Source organism: Aquarana catesbeiana, linkage group LG09 (genome assembly GCF_042186555.1).
Source record: "Aquarana catesbeiana isolate 2022-GZ linkage group LG09, ASM4218655v1, whole genome shotgun sequence".
NCBI classification, from domain to species: Eukaryota; Metazoa; Chordata; class Amphibia; order Anura; family Ranidae; genus Aquarana; species Aquarana catesbeiana.
The window spans coordinates 252,037,539-252,056,923 of NC_133332.1; the positions used below are offsets into that span (position 1 = coordinate 252,037,539).

General features: G+C 43.2%; 1 protein-coding gene across 1 annotated transcript in view; it reads right to left on the minus strand.

Annotated features, from left to right (window-relative positions):
- WNK3 (WNK lysine deficient protein kinase 3) overlaps window positions 1–19,385 on the minus strand; it is a 207,774-nt gene that overhangs the window by 85,187 nt on the left and 103,202 nt on the right. The window contains exons 9-11 of the mRNA XM_073600174.1: window positions 16,303–16,499; window positions 6,418–6,513; window positions 252–3,818 (exon numbers count right to left, since the gene is read on the minus strand). Of these exons, the coding sequence (XP_073456275.1) occupies window positions 252–3,818; window positions 6,418–6,513; window positions 16,303–16,499 (3,860 nt within the window). The remainder of the gene's footprint in view (window positions 1–251; window positions 3,819–6,417; window positions 6,514–16,302; window positions 16,500–19,385) is intronic.

A 19,385-nucleotide genomic window follows, 5' to 3' on the forward strand; every position in this document is an offset into this window, starting at 1 on the left:
ACTTTTCAGTTTACAAGTTTTTATGCACTTTATGTGTTTGATGTTTAATCTCGTGTTGATGTTTATATTATGCACATTACAATCACTTGGTAGGAGCATTGTGTGATTTTTACAAGCGCTGCACTCTTGTGTTTTCATTCTGTGCAAAACCATTGCACAGAGCAGGTAAATATATGACATGTACGTTATTTAACAAAAAAAAAAAAAAAAAGGGTTAACAACCACCATCATTTTTAAGAGCAAGCACTTACTGTTTGTGACTCTGGAACTGGCTGCAGCATTTGGCTCTGGGCCTGCGAAGCAGGCGTAAGAACTTGGTGAGCATTAATATGAGGTGCCTCTGTCGTCAACCCAATTGAAGTGGAGCCTGCGGGTTTAGGATAACAAACTGACTGAGGCGAGTCATTGATGTCCACATGAAGACTTGGTTGGGGCTGTAACACTGGCCCTGTTGCCGGCTGCTCTAATGACGCAGGGGGCACTTGACTCTGAAATGACATCTGAGCTGTCGCAGCCTTACTATGAGACATGGCCATATAATCCAAACTTTCTGGCGCTTGTGGTTCACATGCTTGTACAGGGGGGTGCTGAGTATAGGTGGCTTGAATGAGTGATTCTTGAGCAGGAAGGGGTGCATTGACATGCAGGCTACTTTGAAGGTCATTGTGTGGCTGTTGAAGAGTTAAGAGCTGACTTGTTTGACCGTGCTCAGAAGAAGGAACACAAGTTAATGGTTGCACATGAGGAGCTGCAACAGGAAAATGCTGAGTCGGCCCTACGGGAGGCACAAAAACCTGATTAGTGTGCTGTGATCCTAAAGAAGAGAGAGATACTTGACTGGGATCTGTCTGAGCATTTTGTTCTGTCTCTGGCTGCATCAACAAGGTTTGTTGATCCAAAGACTGAACAGACTGTTTAGCATGATGTACATGGTTCTCAGCTTGAAGGTCTGACCTGTGCTCTTGTGGTGGGGTCATAGTTTTCTGTAAGTGAAGATTGGCTAGCTGATCACTGGCCTGGGCATAATTTGTTTTCTCTGCAGACGATATAGAATTAGGTCCATAAGCCAACTGCTCTGAGGAAGGTATTGGGTTGTGAACATATGCAAGTCTATCTGAAGGAGGCATATGACTAGGAACTCCATGGCTATACATGACTGGGTGTTCCGCAGCAGGAACATGCTGCACTGGGGCATACAATGGCTGATGTGTGGCTGTCATTGACTGGGACATGTAAAGCGATTGATTGGACTGGGGAGCTGCTTGACGGGTATACAGCTGTTGGTCGACAGAAGGAGCAGCCTGTTGGATGTATACATGTTCAGCCAGAGGAGCTGGTTGAGGAACAAACATTGGCTGTGGAGATAATGTTCTTTGTAGATGTGCTTGCTGTTCAGCCAACGGTACTCCATGCTGGGAAAGAGGAAGCTGATCAGTTGCAGCCATCAAATGGGTGTTGGCTTGCATATGATGAGTTGCTGACTGGGTATAGGCCTGCTGTTCAGCTGTAGGGGCTACTTGTTGGTTACAAACTAGCTGAGGTGGGGGCGCAAGAGTTGGCTGCACAGGTGGTGCTACAGCCTGTTGGTTGTATTTCTGCTCACTGGGTAAAGCTGCTTCGCGGGCATATAGAAATTGATCATTAGAGGCATTTTGTATATTTGTTGGTTGGCCCTGTAATACTCCAACGGGTTGCTCTGTTTTCTGTAAGTGTTGCTGATATCCTAACTGGTCACTTGGTTGTACAGCATGTGCTATAAAGACACTCTGCTCAGATGATGGCACAGAATGTTGAACATACACAGGCTGCTCCAGTGGTGGCACAGCATGCTGAGCATATACAGGCTGGTCCATCTGTGTTACCGCATGTTGCGTAAAAACAGGCATTTCAGAGCCCATCACTCCATGCTGTGCATACATTTGTTGGGCATATAAGATTTGTTGGTCAGTCTGTTGCGGTACATGCTGGCTATACACCAAATTCTCTGGTGGTGGTTTTCTATGCTGAGGATGCATGGGCTGCTCTGGCACTGCAGTTACAGTATAAATGGGCTGTTCATGTGGCAGCAGAGAAGGCTGGACATAGACTGGCTGCTGTTCATGCTGCAGCACTCCATGTTGGGAGAAGACAGCTGCCTGCTCAGGTTGGGGGATTCCTTGCTGGGTGTACACAGGCTGCAGTTCAGGCGGTGGAAGGACTTGCTGACCATATACTGGTGCCTGCCCACACACTGGCATAGCTTGGTGCTCAGGTAGTTGCATCCCTTGCTGCTGTTCAGAAACCGTCAGGACTTGCTGTGACTGCTGCTCAGATGGTGGCACACTGTGCTGGGAATACAATGCTTTGTCTACTTGTGGTATAACCTGCTGTGAAAACACCAACTGTTCAACTGACTGTGGCATCGGCTGAGCATATCCCATCTGGTTAGCTGGAACAACCTGCTGGATATACTTTGCTTGCTCACACGGCACTGCAGGCTTAGCATTCTGCAAAACTTCAGCTGATGGCATAGCTTGCTGGCCAAACCCTATCTTTTCAGACGATGGTACAGGTTGCTGGGCATAAATAGGCTGCTCAGATGAATGTTTGGTCAGCTGCGGGCATAAGGCCTGCTCAGCTTGCTGTACAAACTGTTGCCTTTCAACTGGCATCGTTTGCTGAACATATGCATGCAGTTCAGTTGATGCAGCCTGCGGTGGATACCCAGGCTTTTCAGCCAATAACGAGTGCTGTGGGTAAACTGGTTGCTCAGCTGGCAGAGTGGCTTGCCTAGGGTACATAATATGATCTACTCTATCCTGTTGAGTGTTCTTCAGCTGTTCAGACATGGATACCGTTTGCTGCACATAACATGGCTGGTCAGAAGGCTGCAGGATTTGCTGACTGTACATTAACTGTTCAGGTAAGACAGCAGAAGAAGCAATAGCTGTCTGCGTGCACAGAGCATGGTCAGGAGCTAAGGGCTGCTGTCTATATAGATCCACAGGAGGGATTTGTATATAAAGAGGTTCTGCAGGATTCTGCATTACATTAGGCTGGGAAAGCATTTGCTCTGAAGAAACAGCTAAAGGCTGAGATAAAACTGGCTGCTCTAAAACAGAGGCATTAAACATCTGTGAGGGACAGGCTGACTTCTCCTGTTCAGAAGACTGCTGGACAGGAATCTGTGGCACAGGGGGCTGAATGTAAGGAAGCGGTTCATGCACAGTCAGTGTTTGCTGCATCTGCCCTGCGGTTTCAGGGACCGCAGATGTCTGAGCATTAAATGACAGATGCTCCATCTCATACTGCTGCTCCATGCGTTTTTGCTGGGCGATGGCTTCCTGTGTAACAGCAGCTGGGTATGTCATCTGAGAGGACTGTTCAGCCACTGCCGGCTGTAATACAATTTGCTGCTGTGCAGGTGGAGACTGGTAAGAAGGCTGAGGCATTGGACTCTGCTCCAGGTGTGAATGCATGTGAAAATTCTGCCCGTGCTGTACATTTGTTGGGAACTTCATAGAATCTTGTAAAGGCAGTTGCTGTAGAGTAGACATCTGAGCATTAGTCTGGACTCCCATCACATTCTGTACGCCGTACATTAGTGTTGGAACTTGATTATCACCAGTGGGGGCAGAAAGCACTTGTACCCCTGCTAGGCCACAATTGTCGACCGGGACACCAGCCCTTGTCTGCTGAGTTGCCATCTGTCCAGATATTATTTGAGGGGACAGTGCAGAATAAGGAGGCTGCAGCACCGGCATTGCTGAAGCGTCAACTGCGCTAGGATGTGGAAGAGTTTTCCCTTCTGCCGAAAAGGACAACTGCGCATCCATTGACTAAAAAAAAAAAAAGAAGAAAAAAAGAAAAGTGAAAAACCATTCTAAAGCCTTTAGTTAGCCTCACTCAGCTTTAGTCTTAATTCCCAACACCACATGTTTGAAGAAAAACAGTTAAAATCTCTATCAGACCTCTACTGGGCAGTGGCTAAGTGGATAGCACTTGTGCTTGGCAGCAGTAGAGTTGCCAGTTCAAATCCCAAATATGGCAGCTACCTGCCTGAAGTTTGTATGTTCTCCCTGTGCCTGCGTGACATGCTGGTAGGCCAACTGTCTCCTGTCTAAATTGGCCCCAGTGTATGTATGTATGTATGTATGTATGTATGTGAGTGAGAGATAGGTGCTTAGATTGTAAGCTCCTGGAGAGCAGGGACTGATGTAAATGTTCAATAAATAAGTAGTGTAGACTGTGCATGCTTTATTGAAAGATATAGATCACATTTATATAATTTTGAGCATGAAAATCAAAACTAGCGCTCATATATAAAACAGTTAAAGTGGTCCTAAGCCTAGGTTCACAATGAATTCGCACTCACTCCTGCACGTCAGTCCCGATGTCGGCTGCGATTTCACCGACACCTGTGCGGGTTTCTGCACAGATGTCAATGGAAATTGCACCCCGAAATTGCAAAAAGTAATACAGAAACTACTTTTTTAAATCAGTGCGGCGCCGCATATGCATCGTAGCACCGATTGGGACGATGCCATTGCCGGCAATTGCTGTCGATCTGACATGTCAAAACGCACCAATGTGAACCAGGGTTAAAAAGTACAAGTTTTTTTTTTAACTGTTATGCATTCTATGAGAGAGGCAGCAGCAGGAGCCATTGGCTCCTGCTGCTGTCAATAGCAGCCAATGAGGAGAGCGCGGGGGTTGAGGCAGAGCAGCACTCTGGGTGTCAATGGACACACAGCCGGTTCAGGAGTGAGCATGCATGAGCGTCCCCAGAGCAAGTGGCTTGCTATCGTGGGAATTTGTCAGGGAGCAGGAGCCTTTAGCGCTGGCAGGGGACCCAAGATGAGGAGGACAGGGGTTGCTCTGTGTAAAATCATTACATAGAGCAGGTAAGTATAACATGTTTATTTTATTTTTTTTAAATCATATTAACTGACAGAACTGAAGGAGGATCCTAATGAGCTACATAGTGGAGACATAAAATAACTAACAGGTAAGTAAATAATGGAAAAACGTAAAATGTCTTTTTTTTTTTCCTATGGTTGCCCTATAGTATAAAGAAAAGAAGAAAGCAGATAATATATTAAATGCCTTCCATTCTATTTGGATTTGTTCTTATATACAAGTGCCAAGGTTTATAGACCAATATCGGAAGGTGCCTCTAGATGGCGCAATATATGGAAAATAGAAGAACAAGGAAACCATCTATTAGATTTAAATCCTGAACACTGTCAAAAAAGAAAACAATATATGTTAAAAAGTTTAACTAAAGGTAGCTTGTTTTGAATAGAGTGGAGAGAGATTAGAACGTTCTATATTAGAAGACTGTATATCAATAGGGAGTTATACCGAACTACAAAAAAGGAAGTGAGGGAACCCTGAATTTGTTATATTTAATTTCTTCAAGAGCTAAAAAAAAAAAAACAGAACAGTACAGACTTAAGGCCTTGATTTAGACAGTGTAGAAATAATGTACTTAATTTGAAGATCCAACGCGTTTATTGGTAACTTGAAAAGGAGAAGTCCACCCAAAGCTTGTTTGGTTGTACTTCTCCTATGGATCACAGGAATGCAACTCCTGTGACCCGTTTTCAGCAGAGAGCGGGCTGAAGTCTGCTCTCTGCTGACGTCACGGATTTCATCCCGACAATGGGAGTCTGGATCCACCAGGTGACCCGCTGAGAGTCTGAGACAGGAGCTCCAAACCCGCCACAGCCCAGCGCTCCAATGAGCGCGGAGGGAGAAGAGCGGAGAGCTGTGACTGACAGTCTACAGCTCTCCGCTCACAGAGCTCTGAAAACCGAGAGATGGGCGATGTTCGATCGCTCGGTTTTCAGTGCAGTCCCATTGTGCTGGGAGCTCACTGCATGACTTCTGTCGAAATGAGCATGCTGGAAAACCAAAAGCCAACCAGCATCTGATCAGCGCTCAGCCAATGGTGGAGATCGCTGATCAAAGTGTTCTGGAGGGGGGGGAATGGGCGGGGGAGGTTGGGGGGCTGTCCCCCTGTCATGTGAATACAATAGCTCAGCAGGGGAGATTGCTGTACCAACGTTGGAACATTAGTACAGTGGCTCCGACCAGATCGGTCAGGCTTTTTTTTGTTCAACCTAACGGGTTGTGTGTACTAGGCCTTACTCTATCCAAAATGTAAAAAGGTTTTGTCTTTAGTTGTACTTTAGTTACAAGATCACAGGAAAAAGTTCCTTTGCCTTTAACTCCTCATTCATTAGAAAAACTTTTATGACGTTTAAGAAAATATCTCGGAATGCTGCGTTTCAATTTCTTTGAGCGCCATATATTCTCTACCTTCTTTTCATCTTATAGTGCCAAAATGACTGGCTGAGAAAGGGAAAAAGAACCTTTATGACAATATTTGCTGAGTAAGTTTCTATAGTCTCTGCTCTACTATATACACATTACCTGTGCAGTAAGTTGTCCTTCCACCACTGATACTTGTTGGTATGGAGAATTTGGTTGAGCCAAGCACTGCATCGGTAACATCTGTGCCAAGGGCATCTGGGGGGGAAACACAAAAGACAGTCAGCGGACTTAGAACATGGAATTTAAAATGGATGTAAACCCTCTCCGATACCCACTGAAGTCAACAGCCTCAGATGATACACCAAGATTAAACAAATCTCCCTCCATAAGTTTTACATGTATATCTGCGGTCTTCAGCTTTATTTATACACTTTAGAAAGTGCACATCCTGTTAGAAATTTTTCTTCCTGTTCCAGCACTGGGTGTGGAGTCTTGGCATACACTGTGTGACAGCTGATTGGAGGAAAGGCCCCTCCCCTCCACATAGGCAGAGGAAGGAAGATACTTGGAGAGCTGTACTGTGAATAGACAAGCTCTCTGCTAATCTATTTATAGCAACCTCCCTGACACAAATTTTCAGCCGCTTTCAGACAACTTGTCAGAAGTTATCATGCTGATAACAGAGGAACAGAAGACACAGAACTTAGGGCTTTGGAGAGATATAAGAAAACACTACAGATATATGTGTTTAGGTCACATTTCATGAATAGGGTTTACATCCACTTTAAAGGGGCATTTAAGCCAAAAACTAAAATGTACTACTATGAAGATTACCAGTCCTTCGACTTTTCTTTTTTCCCCCCCTTAATTTTCACCCAAAATGCTGCAAACTGCATTTCGGTAGCTAGGTCAGTGATTCTACTCCATCTATGGAGTGAGCTATAATTCTCACGCAGGCTGAACTACAAATATGTTCACACATCTCTTCATTGCCATTACATTTGATAAAGAGTTCAGAGAAGCCTTAATTTGTGTAAAAAGTTTTTTCGTTTCTTTTTAACCATTTGACCTCTGGAAGATTTTACCCCCTTCATGACCAGGCCATTTTTTATTTTATTTTTTTGCCATTTAGCACTGCTCTGCTTTAATTGGTAATTGCACAGCTATGCAACGTTGTACCCAAACCAAATTGATATTTTTTTCACACAAATAGAGCTTTCTTTTGGTGGTATTTGATCACCACTGGGTTTTTTTATTTTTTGTGATATAAACGAAAAATAAATATTTTTTTTAAAACGATTAACGATTTTAACTTTCTGCTACAAAACATACCCAATCAAAAATGTAAAAAAAAATATTAAAAAAAATAAAATCCAAATTTCTTTATAAAGTTTTTTGCCGAAATGTATTCTGCTACATTTCTTGGATAAAAAGAAAAAAAAAAAAATGCAACAAGTGTATATTGATTGGTTTGTGTAAAAGTTATAGTGTCTACCCAACTATGGTATATATACTAGAAGAATGTTTTTTTGTTTTTTTTTGTTTTTTGTTTTAAAGTTATTCTAATGGCGGTGATCAGGGTCTTTTAAAGTGGTTGTACACCATTTACAACCACTTTTACCTACAGGTAAGCCTATATTAAGGCTTACCTGTGGGTGCTTGAAATATTTCCTAAACCTGCACGGTTTAGGCGATACTTCCAAAAAAGCCGAGTGCCGGCGCACTTTAGAAAAGGCAGACTGTGCAGTTTCTAAAGGGGGTCATGCCGTGACTGGTGGCTCCCGCGTGCATGTGCGGGAGTGACGTCACACGACTTTGGTCAGTCACAGAGCCGGAGTTCACGGCCCCGGAAAGAAAAGGGATGAAGGTGGACACCCACTGCTAGTGGCGACAGCGGGGACATCACAGGCTTTGGTTTCAGGTAAGTGGCACATAATGGGCTAGTATGCAATTCATACTAGCCCATTATGCTTTACCTTTGCAGGGAAATAAAGAGGAAGTAAAACCCATCAGGGTTTACTTCCTCTTTAATGGGAGTGCAGCGGACAATCTGACACTAACCGACGCTGGGGGGAACTAACTGCCACTGACATCACCAGTGACTAATACAGCGAGCAGTGATAAAATCACTGTCACTGTACTAATGACAATGGCTGGGAAGAGGTTAACAGCTAGGGCGATCAAGAGGTTAGGTGTGTGCCTAACAATGCGTAATGTGTGTAACGTGTGCTGCTTTTACTAATGGATCTCTGCTTTGCAGGAATAGCAAGCTACAGAGAAGATCGAGGAACATTCATTCCCCAATTTCCTCTGTAACTAATGAACCCAGATGCGACCATGACTTAATCACTTACGGATTCAGAACTGCACTTGATTAGCTGTATTTGAGAGCGCGCGATAAAACAGTGACTACACCAAACATGTGAATATTGCCGCAAAAGTCAAGAGTGGGGGCAAGAATTCTAGGGCCATCATTCACAATTAACACTATAATGATAACCTGTAAAAGGCTTTTAAAGTGCCACCTATTAAAAAAAAAAAATCCTAGGTACAACAGTTTGTCACCATTTCACAGGCACACACAATTTTGAGTCTTGATAGGTTAGGCATCTATATACTCGAGACAGCATAAGCTTTTATATTTCACATTAAAAAAAAAAAATGGTATTATATTTTGTTTGTGTGCACTAAAAATAAATTTGTGTGTATATTTCTCCTGACAACTTACATTTGATAAGATGCATGTTATTTGTGCAGCAAACATTGAAAAAAAATTCCAACAGCTGCCATTTTATTCTCCAGGGCCTCTGCGTTCAGAAAATATATCATGTTCAGGGGTTAGAAATCTTTTTTTCTAGCTGAAAACCATGATTTTAATTTTTGATGTGTGAAAAAAATAAATTGCCCAGCACAGGTGTAGAAAAAAAAAAAACAACCTGCAGTCCTATAGTTTGTAAAACCAAGCATTAAAAAATGTGCCTAACTTTCTTTAGACACTTTAATGAAAGCACACATTGCAGATGGCACTTATTGCTAAAAGATAACTTGGGACCAAGGAAGACAATGTCCACTGGGCTGAGCAATAGGCATTACATTTGTAAGCGGCAAATAAAATCAGGGCTGGCTGTGTCTGATATACAGAAAATGCCTGAACAGGTTAATTTTTTTGGCAAACAAAACAAGCAAAGCATCAAATCAGGGAGCTGAAACAGTTTAATCAAGGGTTGCAGACAATGGCAGCATTAGTACCGAGTAAAAACAATGGCGGTTGCTTCAGGTAATTAATACTGTTTTTACAGAACCGCATACTATTCAATAAACAAAAGGGATGGAAACTGTCTATTTAAATTGCACTCCTTTTAGCGAGGTCCTTGAAATGCCAGTGATCAGGCAAAACAATTTTTATTTCAGCAATGTTTTATATGATCAAATGCTTTTATTTAGCCATTTGTTTGCAGAGGTTTTCTATTGATGGACAGGAAATGTTTCATTCCTATTTAGAAAGCAACTAGAGGTGTATAGAGCAGCAATCAGTATAAAAGATCGTCTCACTCAAGGGTCAACTTGAGAAGCCTGTTGAAGATAAGTGAATACAACGCGTTTTGGGGAATAACTCACCTCCTTCCTCAGGGTTGGAGCAGTGGATGTAATTAAAATAATGATCAGATGCAATAGGGAGACCTAAAGTGGAGTTCCACCCAAAAAGTGGAAGCTCTGCTCATCTGCTTCCTGCTTTTGCCCACATTTGGCACCTTTCAGGGGTGAGGTACCCGTTTTTGACAGGTACCAGTCCCCACTTCCGGGAGACAGCTCCACGGCAACGTCCCTCGGAATTCCGGCCCCCCTCCTACTTCCTCCGCCACTGGGCCAGTTAGAAAGTTTTGCACATGCGCAGTAGGAAAGGCTTCCCTTACCACGAATGGCGGTGGCAGCACCAGAGAGCCGACCTGAAAATGGACTGGGGTGCTGACAACGTGGGATCCCTGAACAGGTAGGTTCCCCAATATTAAAAGTCAGCAGGTACAGTATTTGTGGGGGGGGGGACGACTCTGCTTTAAGCCGGCCATACATGGATCTTTCCTGTCTGTCACGTGCTCATGGTGAACCTGCTCTCATCTGTGAAAAGCACAGGGCGCCAGTGGCGGACCTGCCAATTCTAGTGTTCAATGGCAAATGCCAGTCGAGCTCCATGGTGCCAGGCAGTGAGCACAGGGCCTACTAGAAGACGTCAGGCCCTCAGGCCACCCTCATGAAGTCTGTTTCTGATTGTGTGGTCAGAGACATTCACACCAGTGGACTGCTGGAGGTCATTTTGTAGGGCTCTGGCAGTGCTCATCCTGTTCCTCCTTGCACAAAGGAGCAGATATCGGTCCTGCTGATGGGTTAAGGAGCTTCTACAGCCCTGTCCAGCTCTCCTAGAGTAACTGCCTGTCCCCTGGAATCTCCTCCGTCCTCTCTGGGGACTGTTCTGGGAGACACAGCAAACCTTCTGGCAATGGCATGTATTGGTCTGCCATCCTGGAGGAGTTGGACTGCCTGTGCAACCTCTATAGGGTTCAGGTATTGCCTCATGCTACCAGTAGTGACACCGACCCTAGCCAGATGCAAAACTAGTAAAAAACAGTCAGAAAAGACGAGTAGGGCCTCTACCTGTAAAACCATTCCTGTTTTGGAGGTCGTCCCATTGTTGCCCATCTAGAGCACCTGTTAATTTCATTAACACCAAAGCAGCTGAAACTGATTAACAAACCCCTCTGCTACTTAACTGACCAGATCAATGTCCCAGGAGTTTAATTGACTTTTTATACTCTGATTAAAAAGTGTTTGTTTAATTTTTTTGAGCAGTGTATAATAAGTACCTTTACATATTAGCTGAAAGGATTCAAGCGATTCACCAAGTGAATTTATTTTCCAAAAATGTATATACACCCATCAGCCATAACATTACGACCACCCATCTAATATTGAGTATGACCCCTCTTTTGCTAAAACAGCCCTGACCCATTGAGGCATGGACACCAAAGTAACATCAACATGAATGGCAGGACCCAAGGTTTCCCAGCAGAACGTTGCCTGAAGAACACTGCCTCTGCCGACTTGCCTTCTTTTACCGCATCCTGGTGCCTCTCTTCCCTAGGTAAGTGACGCACTTAGCCACCCACATGATGTAAAAGAAAACAGGATTCATTAGACCAGGCCACCTTCTTCCACTGCTCTGTAGTCCCAGTTCTGATGTTCATGTGACCACTGTAGAAGCTTTAGGCTGTGGACCCAGGTCACCATGGGCTTCACAGCCCCATACACAACAAACTGCGATGCCCCCCTTTTTTCTGCTCTCACCACAAACTTCATGGACAACATGTTCACTTGCTGCCTAATATATCCCACCAATTTCCAGATGCCATTGTAACGAGATATTCTCTTTACCGGTCAGTGGTCATAATGTTATGGCTGATCGGTGTATTTTGCTATGTGAGAGTGTGTGTATATTCTATCTATGTATATCACTATAGTAGGAAAATCATTAACACAGAGCACCCAGAAAGTGTAATAGATGAGCTCTGGCCCCCACTGCTGCAAAATGATCACGCAGCTACTGTACTGTATATTTAATTTTAAGTACTTATATAGCGCCATCAATTTACGCAGCGCTTTACATATACATTGTACATTCACATCAGTCCCTATCCTCAAGGAGCTTACAATCTAAGGTCCCCAATTCACATTCATACATACTAGAAACAATTTAGGACAGGATCCAATTAACCTACCAGCATGTCTTTGGAGTGTGGGAGGAAACCGGAGTACCCGGAGAAAACCCACGCAGGCACAGGGAGAACATGCAAACTCCAGGCAGGTAGTGTTGTGGTTGGGATTCGAACCAGCGACCCTTCTTACTGCTAGGTGAGAGTGCTACCCACTACACCACTGTGCCACCCATATATGCATAAAGCTGCCAAGGAGGATTGGGCAAATGTAACCTACAAGGAGGAATCAGCTCACCATCAGGTGGTATTGAAGAATGGAACCTATCTTCCCATGACAAACAGATCAGAGAACAATCTATGTACACCATTAACAAGCAAAAGAGAGAACAAGTGAAAACCAAAAGTCAACCCAGGCTGGAATCTGTAACTGTCATATCAGCCACTCAGTGCTACGCACAAAGAATTAGAGCCAGGTGGAAAGTTTCTATTTAAGTCTATACTTGAGGTTGCTGCAAGCTCCATAGTAGGTGCTGGAATTTGATCAGAAGCTTTCCCCTCGCTCTCTCTGAGTTCCCAAACTGGGCACACCCATTCTAGGGTTGCTAATATGGATTATTTATAAGTTTGCTAAATTTTAACTCCCACCATGTCAACATCTTCGATAACCAACTGCACAAAAAAGATCCTCCAAAATGTTCTTTATTTAACATTCAAATTACCCATAATACAAAGCTTATACATATCAGCCCAAAAAAAAAAAAAAAAAAAAGCATAGGCAGGCCCTAGACCGTGCAAATTTCTTTGCTGCAACCATAGGTTGCAGCAAAGAATTTTGCAGGATTCCCCCCATCAACACAGACAGTGCTTAAAAGGGGAATCTCTGTTGAGACATTGTCTTCTGACGGCGAGGAGGGGTATGGGGGTAAGTCGTCCCTGCCGTGATTAGACAGTGATTATTGCTAGCGACTATAGCAGTTGCTAGAAATAATCACAAGTGAATCCGGCAGGGTGGTTGTACCTTAGTTGATCTATCAATCAAGCCTGCCCACATATGGTTCGAATCTCGGCTGATTCCTTCTGAACTGGCAAAAATTCGAACAGTCTATGGCCGGCTTAAGGCTTTATTCATGACACAAAGGAGCATGCATGCATTATGTGCAGAACAGACTATTTATTTCAATGAGCTACCCTGTAAAATGCACAAAAAAGTCAGACTTTTGCAAAACCATGCAGCACTATGCATTAGCAGATAAACATGTGTGGCGCAAATTTGAGACAGATCCCTGCTGTACTGAGAAGTCTACATAGTGGAGAGAAAGGGGGAGAAAAAAAAAAAAAAAAAGGAAGTCCACTGTATCAGGGAAGCAGAAGCAATCTCCAGGATATGTAAAAGAAAAGAATGCAAGTGCCTCTGAGTGCAGACTGTTAAAATATATTTGTAAATCACAATAGTACAACTCACATTTAGGAATGCAATGACAGGCACATCTTATGGTTGTTCGTCAGGTGATGCATCCATGGCACTGGTCCGCAAAAATAGCCGTCCTGGCCGCTCTGCTGGCTATGGTGGTGAACAACCGAAAATGCGTGGAACACTCCTTGGATCGCATCGCTGGTCGGGATGACGTCACTGGCATTTCCGAGCAGGCGCACTCTGGTGGTGGGAGGAATGCGTGCACCTTTCTCAAGCCAATCTCAAACGTGGGGGCAATCTCAAATGTGCCCCTCATCTATCCATTGAATGCTCCCACTGTGGAGACGCACATAAATTCAGTAGCGTTTAAGACTGCATGCATACACAGGGTGCCGTGAAGAGGCCTTGCAGCTTACACATGCGTTTGCAAATGCGTGCTAACTAAACCCATTTTAACGCAGGTTAATCAGGTTTGTCAGCAAACTGGTTGGTGAGCTGAGCTATGAAATGTTCTGTTTTTGTCTTTCTTGCATGCGCAATCCTCCCACCACCAGGGTGCGCCTGCTTGGAAACGTGTCGCGAGCGCGCCAGTGACATCAGCTCGACCAGTGCTGCGGTCCAAGGAGCGTTCCACCCCTCATTTTCCGCTCTCCTCCACCATACCACCATCTTGCCGGCCACGAAGGCTCTTTTTGTGGACCAATGCTATTGATGCATCACCAGACGAACAACCATAAGATGTGCCTGTTATTGCATTACTAAATGTGAGTTACAAATATATTTTAACAGTCTGCACTGAGAGGCGCCTGGATTCTTTTCTTATTATGCATTAGCAGATGCATGGGGGTGCCATTAAGAATTGAGAACACCACATGTCTGCTAAAGGACAGTGCATTTATGTGCTTGTCAGGAAAGTGCACCATTTTGCTTGCATTCCTGATGCACAAAAGTGTGAACATGGAACATGACTGAGGCCCTTTCAAGCTGAAATGCTTAAGTGGTGTTTTTTTTACAAGGGGGACCTCTAAAGGCCAGGTATAAGCAAAATCAACTTAATCACGTATATGGCAACACTGTACAGCATATTCAGAATTACAAAGAATTTGTAAACACGCAGGCTGTTGTCTATCAATAGACTCGTGAAAAACCAGCCTGTTGCCAATGTGCCAATCATCGGTAATGGCGACTTGGACCAGACTTAATGTACACACGAGCCGAATATCAGACAGCATCCGCTAGTTCAATAGAAACTGGCCGACATTCCACCCCTCTGTACAGCAGCCAGTCCAACAGAAGCCGGCCGTTCTGAAAAAGTCAACCGAAAAGGTCTGCTGATTGGCTCCTGATCACTGCTCTTAGTCAATGGCTGAGAGCGCTGATTGACGTGTTCTGGCGGGGATGTACTAACATCCTCCTCCTGAGCGCTTCTTTTTTTCCCTTCAGGCTGCTGGGTTGAAAAAACAAAAAAAAAAAACAAAAAAAAAAAAACCTTCTAGTGTGTACAAGACTTCAAGGAGGTCTTTTCATGATGGTCTCTTGATTAAAGCAGGGTATACAAAGTATGACGATTTATTTCCGGGAAAGCCCGCCACATAGCACTATGGTGGCGAGTCACATAGCCATTCGCACTCAAGCGTGTTCTGACATGTTCCAAGTTGCACTCGCCTGGGTCACAGACCAGTTGACTCAGTCTTTATGGAGTAGTAGAAAAAGTAATAAGTGTGTTGCGATGTTACCTAGAATTGAGTGAAAGAAATCTGAAGCGGCGGATTAACATCAAATTTTGTGTTAAAATTTGCAAAAGTGGGAGTGAAACGTGAGTTTTGTTTCAACAAGCTTATGTTGAACATTCTATGAAGAAATCAAGTGTTTTTGAATGGGATAGGTGGTTTAACGAGGGGTGGAAAGATGTCCACAATAACGAAAGAAGCGGGAGGCCAAAAATACAAAGGACAGAATGCAAATGTAAAAAAATTAAATGGTTATGAGAATCTGTGCGGAGAAAAAGACAAACTCTGGCCTGACAAGTGGACTCACCACCATGACAAGGCTCCTGAACATGATACATTAAGTGTTAGCCCGTTCCTGGCCCAGAAATCCATTTCGAAACGTGACCAACCCACGTTCTTACCCTGACTCCGCACTCAGTGGAAAACAAATTTCAGGAATGTTTTCAGCAGTGGGACAGTCATCTAGAAAAAGGCGTCACTTCACAAGGGGACTACTTTGAAGGAGACAACAGACAACTTTTTTTCCACAATCCATTCTGGGTATTAAAATTGTCACACCTGATATTGTACATATTGAAATTAAAAATAAATAAATAAAAACTTCCCAGAACACCCACATCCACACAAGCGATGTGGATGCAGGCATTTCCTCCGCTGCACTATTGTATTCTGACAGCGGGGACGCCCCCCTTCAGAATACTCCGATCAGCACTGCAGCCATTGGCTGTATGTGCTGATCAAATGCTGTTTTTCCAGCAAGACTGTGACCAGCTAATGCTGAACAGAGAAGGATATATACATACCAAAATTCAGCTGGTTCCAAGGACAAAAAGTGGGGTCAGTACAGCTTTTATCTATGGTTTGTACCACTCCCTTATGTGTTAGGAAGATTTGGCCAAACCCGATTAACATACATGCACATAAACAAAATAAGTATATAATGCAGCCCACTTTCTCTTAGTTTAGGTAGCCTATCACCGAAAAAGAGATATACTGCACATTAAAGCACATGAGAGAAATATTCTATAGGAGGTATTAAAAGTTCCAATGCATATGGTTACCACAGCATCATCTTTCTGAAGAAATATTAAAAAGCTGTTACCACATCCTCATCTGGTTTCCCTTTTCTTAGGTCAGCCTCTTTTATATCTGTCACTGAAAATAGACAATTCCTTCTTTAGCAGGGACTCACCGCCTGTGTCTGCTGATAGTGTCCTATGACTTGTTGTGGTGAATAGAACTGCCCCATATGGCTGCTTTCTGTTTGTGGCATACCAGGGACTTGCTGTGTGCTTATCACATCATGGGAAGCCGCATAGATGGCACTGTGCTGACTGGAAGTATCGGACAGTGCAACAGAACTTGTTCCTGCATCAGACATGCTATCAACTGCAACAGAGAAAAAATACAGCATTACCTAGGGCAAATCAACTAGTTCTAAGCAGAGTTCTGATCATACAAAATCAAAGCAGTATTAAACTCAAAAGCAAACATTATTGTGATGGCTGTGTAAGTTCTCTTTTTTAGGTTTCCTTTCTTTTAATTTCACCTGATCTTTAGGCAGGATGAAAAAAGCAAAATGCACACTATTGTTTTCTGAGATGTACTACGGGTACAAACAGCTAACCTACACATGTGAGATATTGCTGCGATCGTGCGGTGCAGGAGAATTTATTTTGCTTTGTTCGGTTATCGTTGTAGCAAGGAATATACAGCTAAATATACATACATACACACATACATAATATTTTATTCTATCTTTTCATGTGACAACATTGAAGAAATGACGCTTTGCTACAATGTAAAGTAGTGAGTGTACAGCTTGTATAACAGTGTAAATTTGCTGTCCCCTCAAAATAACTCAACACACAGCCATTAATGTCTAAACCGCTGGCAACAAAAGTGAGTACACTAAGTGAAAATGTCCAAATTGGGCCCAAAGTGTCAATATTTTGTGTGGCCACCATTATATTCCAGCATTTCCTTAACTCTCTTGGGCATGGAGTTCACCAGAACTTCACAGGTTGCCACTGGAGTCCTCTTTCACTCCTCCATGACGACATCACAGAGCTGGTGGATGTTCCCTACCTTCCCTATGAGGATGCCCCACAGATGCTCAATAGGGTTTAGGTCTGGAGACATGCTTGGCCAGTCCATCACCTTTACCCTCAGCTTCTTTAGCAAGGCAGTGGTAGTTTTGGAGGTGTGTTTAGGTTCGTTATGTTGGAATATTGCCCTGGGGCCCAGTCTCTGAAGGGAGGAGATCATGCTCTGCTTCAGTATGTCACAGTACATGTTGGCATTCATGGTTCCCTCAATGAACTGTAGCTACCCAGTGCCGGCAGCCCATGACACTCCCACCACTATATATATATATATATATATATATATATATATATATATATATATATATATATATATATATATATATATATATATATAGATAGATAGAGAGAGATACACACACTTTTTATTTTTCTATAATTTAGCTGTATGTTCTATGCTACAACCATAATCTACTAAAGAACAAAGCAAAATAAATTCTCGGACTACCGGACGATCGCAGCAATATCACCTATGTGTAGGTTAGCTGTTTGTACCCGTAGTATAGCCCAGAAACAATAGTGTGCATTGAACCGCAATCCCAGCACTAAAGCAGATACGCATATATGTGGTGCCACAGATAAAAGCCTACTTCTGTGAGACCGTATATATGCATTCTGATGGCGGGAAGGGGTTAAATGAATACTGGCTGTCATGCTACTTGCTTGCTTCAATACTTTGGGGTTGATTTACTAAACCTGGAGATTGTAAAATCTGGTGAAGATGTGCATGGTAGCCAATCAGCTTCCAACTTTAGCTTGTTCAATTAACCACTTGAGCCCCGGACCATTATGCTGCCTAAGGACCAGAGGTCTTTTTCCAATTTGGCACTGCGTCGCTTTAACTGCTAATTGCGCGGTTATGCAATGCTGTACCCAAACGAAATTTGCGTCCTTTTCTTCCCACAAATAGAGCTTTCTTTTGATGGTATTTGATCACTTCTGCAGTTTTTATTTTTTGCGCTATAAACGGAAAAAGACCGAAAATTTTGAAAAAAAATGATATTTTCTACTTTTTGTTATAAAAAAAATCCAATAAACTCAATTTTAGTCATACATTTAGGCCAAAATGTATTCGGCCACATGTCTTTGGTAAAAAAAATGTCAATAAGCGTATATTTATTGGTTTGCGCAAAAGTTATAGCGTCTACAAACTAGGGTACATTTTCTGGAATTTACACAGCTTTTAGTTTATGACTGCCTATGTCATTTCTTGAGGTGCTAAAATGGCAGGGCAGTACAAAACCCCCCCAAATGACCCCATTTTGGAAAGTAGACACCCCAAGGAAATTGCTGATAGGCATGTTGAACCCATTGAATATTTATTTTTTTTGTCCCAAGTGATTGAATAATGACAAAAAAAAAAAAAAAAAAAAATATTTACAAAAAGTTGTCACTAAATGATATATTGCTCACACAGGCCATGGGCCTATGTGGAATTGCACCCCAAAATATATTCAGCTACTTCTCCTGAGTACGGGGATACCACATGTGTGGGACTTTTTGGGAGCCTAGCCGCGTATGGGACCCCGAAAACCAATCACCGCCTTCAGGATTTCTAAGGGTGTAACTTTTTGATTTCACTCTTCACTGCCTATCACAGTTTCGGAGGCCATGGAATGCCCAGGTGGCACAACCCCCCCCCCAAATGACCCCATTTTGGAAAGTAGACACCCCAAGCTATTTGCTGAGAGGCATATTGAGTCCATGGAATATTTTATATTTTGACACAAGTTGCGGGAAAGTGACACTTTTTTTTTTTTTTTTTTTGCACAAAGTTGTCACTAAATGATATATTGCTCACACAGGCCATGGGCCTATGTGGAATTGCACCCCAAAATACATTTAGCTGCTTCTCCTGAGTATGGGGATACCACATGTGTGGGACTTTTTGGGAGCCTAGCCGCGTACGGGGCCCCGAAAACCAATCACCGCCTTCAGCGTTTTTAAGGGCGTGAATTTTTGATTTTACTCTTCACTGCCTAACACCGTTTCGGAGGCCATGGAATGCCCAGGTGGCACAAACCCCCCCCAAATGACCCCATTTTGGAAAGTAGACACCCCAAGCTATTTGCTGAGAGGCATGGTGAGTATTTTGCAGCTCTCATTTGTTTTTGAAAATGAAGAAAGACAAGAAAAAACTTTTTTTTTTTTTCTTTTTTCAAATTTCAAA